A 2,762-nucleotide genomic window follows, 5' to 3' on the forward strand; every position below is an offset into this window, starting at 1 on the left:
TATATAATATTGTAAAATTGCAATTTATACATTTAACACCTTACGTTACAAAATGTAGCCATTGTCATAGGAAATACTTTTCCAGCGGTAAGATAATTCGATTTATTGCTTCTAATTAATAAGACAATTAAGCATTTTGCGCTTTTTGGTTCTAAAGTATACCATTTGTTGTTATACACAGCACTATGAATTTGATCGCACTGAAAACAGTTAAAAAATTTTAAATTTTTAGTTAAAGTATTTATTTTATATTACGTATAGTTTTTTATTTTATATTTAACAATTAATGTATTGACAGTATATAATTTCTATAACTGATAGAGATGGGAAATTCTAGGAAAAATAATATTTTTCTAGACATTAGTACTAACATCGTGAAAATACAATCTTAAAATAAAAAAAAATATTATTCAACTTACTTGTGTCACTAGAATTTCTCCTACAGCACAATAGACGCACATATGACCAAATGTGTTGACAAGAATACATACTTCATATGTCAGGTGAGTAATTGATATATTATTCCCCTTTTCTATTAACTAAAATGACACGTGTAAATAAGACATATCCTTATACAATTTATTTTTCGAAGAAAATTGTATTGTTGATATTAAATATGAAAAAAAAGTAAATTGCATTAGATGAATAATAACGTTAAATAAATATGAAACGTTGCCAAAAATATAAATATAAAAATATTTTTTTTTTTTATTACTGTAATATCACAAATTCAAAGATGAGATAAATATGTGAAATATTTTTAAGCACTTACGTTTATTATCAGGAAACCATAACAAGCAAAAAGTATACCGAAATATAAAAATAATACTAAGAGAATTATATTGTATGTATCATCTATAACAGCGATGGCTCTATAAAATGATATTGTATGTATTTATCTTCGATTAAAGTTGGAAGAATATATGAGGATTCATGAATAATAGTTTTAAAAACATTTTCATATAATGGATAAGAAACATACAGTACTCTATTATAATTTGTTTAATACATAATTAATTAAGTCAGTACCCACAAAGTACTCACAAAGGGTTAGCTTAACCCCTTCGATTTTCATAGTTCAAATGTTTTTTTTATCTCTTTTCACTTATTGTAAAATGTGTTTTGTGCAATGACATTTTAAACTTTCTAATTCAAAAATTCTTTTTTTTCAGTTTTCAAACGATAGATTAAAAAAAAATTACTTAAAATCGATGCATTACAATTTGAGATACAAGCAAAACAAAACGCCGGATTACAAATATCCAGATGTGGGTAGATAAGAACTTTTATGAGATGTGGGTTAATACATAATAATTTAATAAAATAATATGCAGAAGTATGTATAAAACATTTATTGAATACCTAAGTAGTCGGATGTGATCTATCACATTCTTTTTTAAAATGTCATGGAAATTGATAAAATTATCCAAATGCGTAATACGATATCTAAGAATTTCCAGTTGGCCGCAAATATGAAACACCAATAATCCAAGAAAATTATCAATACCAGTATATGACAAGATAGCAAAGAAAATAGCAATACTCTGAATAAAGAATGTCAATTCGTATTGTGGTCTCTTTGACACGTCATAAGGATAATACGTTTGCAATGGCAACAGTTTGCCTGGATCAGTGACATTCGTCAAATATCTGATTGAGATTCCACAAATAGGTAAAACGACAACGAAGGTAAATGCTATTGTCATTGCACTATATGCGCACATAATAATTATACGCGCGGTTTGCGCTCTTTTGATCATCATGCTTCGCTCATATGCATTTTTCAGTCTTTGCCAATCCTCCGCGATCATGTTTAAAATCCATAAAATAGCTTTAAAAGTCACAAAATTGTTTAAATTTAATTGTTTAAAGTTTGTTGCTTATGAATAAAAAATTATTTATATATATAACAACATTTTCGAATAATATTTACATCGCAGCGTGTAAAATAAGAATTCTTTTTCCCAAATTTTTTAAATAAAATAGTTATTGTTCTATCATAAAATCTATTATATGTTTCATTGAAATAGGGGATTATACAATAGTAATTGATAATACAATACTATTTATTAGTATTTTGAATGAGAAATTATATAAGATAAGTTATATTTACCTTTTTTTTTCCACCAAAGTATTATAATTCTGACAGCACAAGTAATAGCCGGTAGAGTAAATTGCAAGTTATCAATCAGTAGCATAATATTCGAATGAATTCTTATCAATGAATGTATTGAAGGAATCAGAACACCGATTATTATTATTAGGACAATAATTAAAGGGTGAATACTATATGTTAACTTCTCTTGAATGTTGTATTTAGTTTTAGGCCAAAGCCCAATTAGTTTTAAACTCAAACGATTTATCTTCACGGCCCATTCGAAATCTATCTGTTTCAAAAAGTATTATAATAAAAAAAATATTATAAAAAATGTAAACAATAAACACTAATAAAAATATCAATTAATTATTAGATTGTATTTTCTCTATCAACTGATAATTTGTGGAAATTTACTATAAATATAGAATAGAGAACAGTTTTTAATGTACTTTGTAAATTATTATGAATTCTTTGTAAATTATTACGAAAAATTAATTATTATCTAATAATAAATTATAACGATACAAAAGTTTTACGTTGTATTACATCTATCATTAAAATTTATTATCAAAAATAAGATAAAAATTTATTGTTGTTTTATATTTACGGTTAAACAAATAGTATTAAAATATTGTAAAAACATAAAATATATATAATATAAATG

The 2,762-nt window shown here is 24.8% G+C and overlaps 1 protein-coding gene across 1 annotated transcript in view; it reads right to left on the reverse strand.

The window, feature by feature from the left end:
* Positions 1-1,706, reverse strand: part of LOC108755605 — a 7,263-nt gene extending 5,557 nt beyond the window's left edge. Inside the window, exons 1-3 of the mRNA XM_018498720.1 lie at positions 1,389-1,706; positions 420-539; positions 45-200 (exon numbers count right to left, since the gene is read on the reverse strand). Coding sequence (XP_018354222.1) covers positions 45-200; positions 420-539; positions 1,389-1,706 — 594 coding nt within the window. The remainder of the gene's footprint in view (positions 1-44; positions 201-419; positions 540-1,388) is intronic.
* Positions 1,707-2,762: the final 1,056 nt, after the last annotated feature.

The sequence above is a fragment of the Trachymyrmex septentrionalis genome, unplaced genomic scaffold, assembly GCF_001594115.1.
Source record: "Trachymyrmex septentrionalis isolate Tsep2-gDNA-1 unplaced genomic scaffold, Tsep1.0 scaffold9, whole genome shotgun sequence".
NCBI lineage: Eukaryota > Metazoa > Arthropoda > Insecta > Hymenoptera > Formicidae > Trachymyrmex > Trachymyrmex septentrionalis.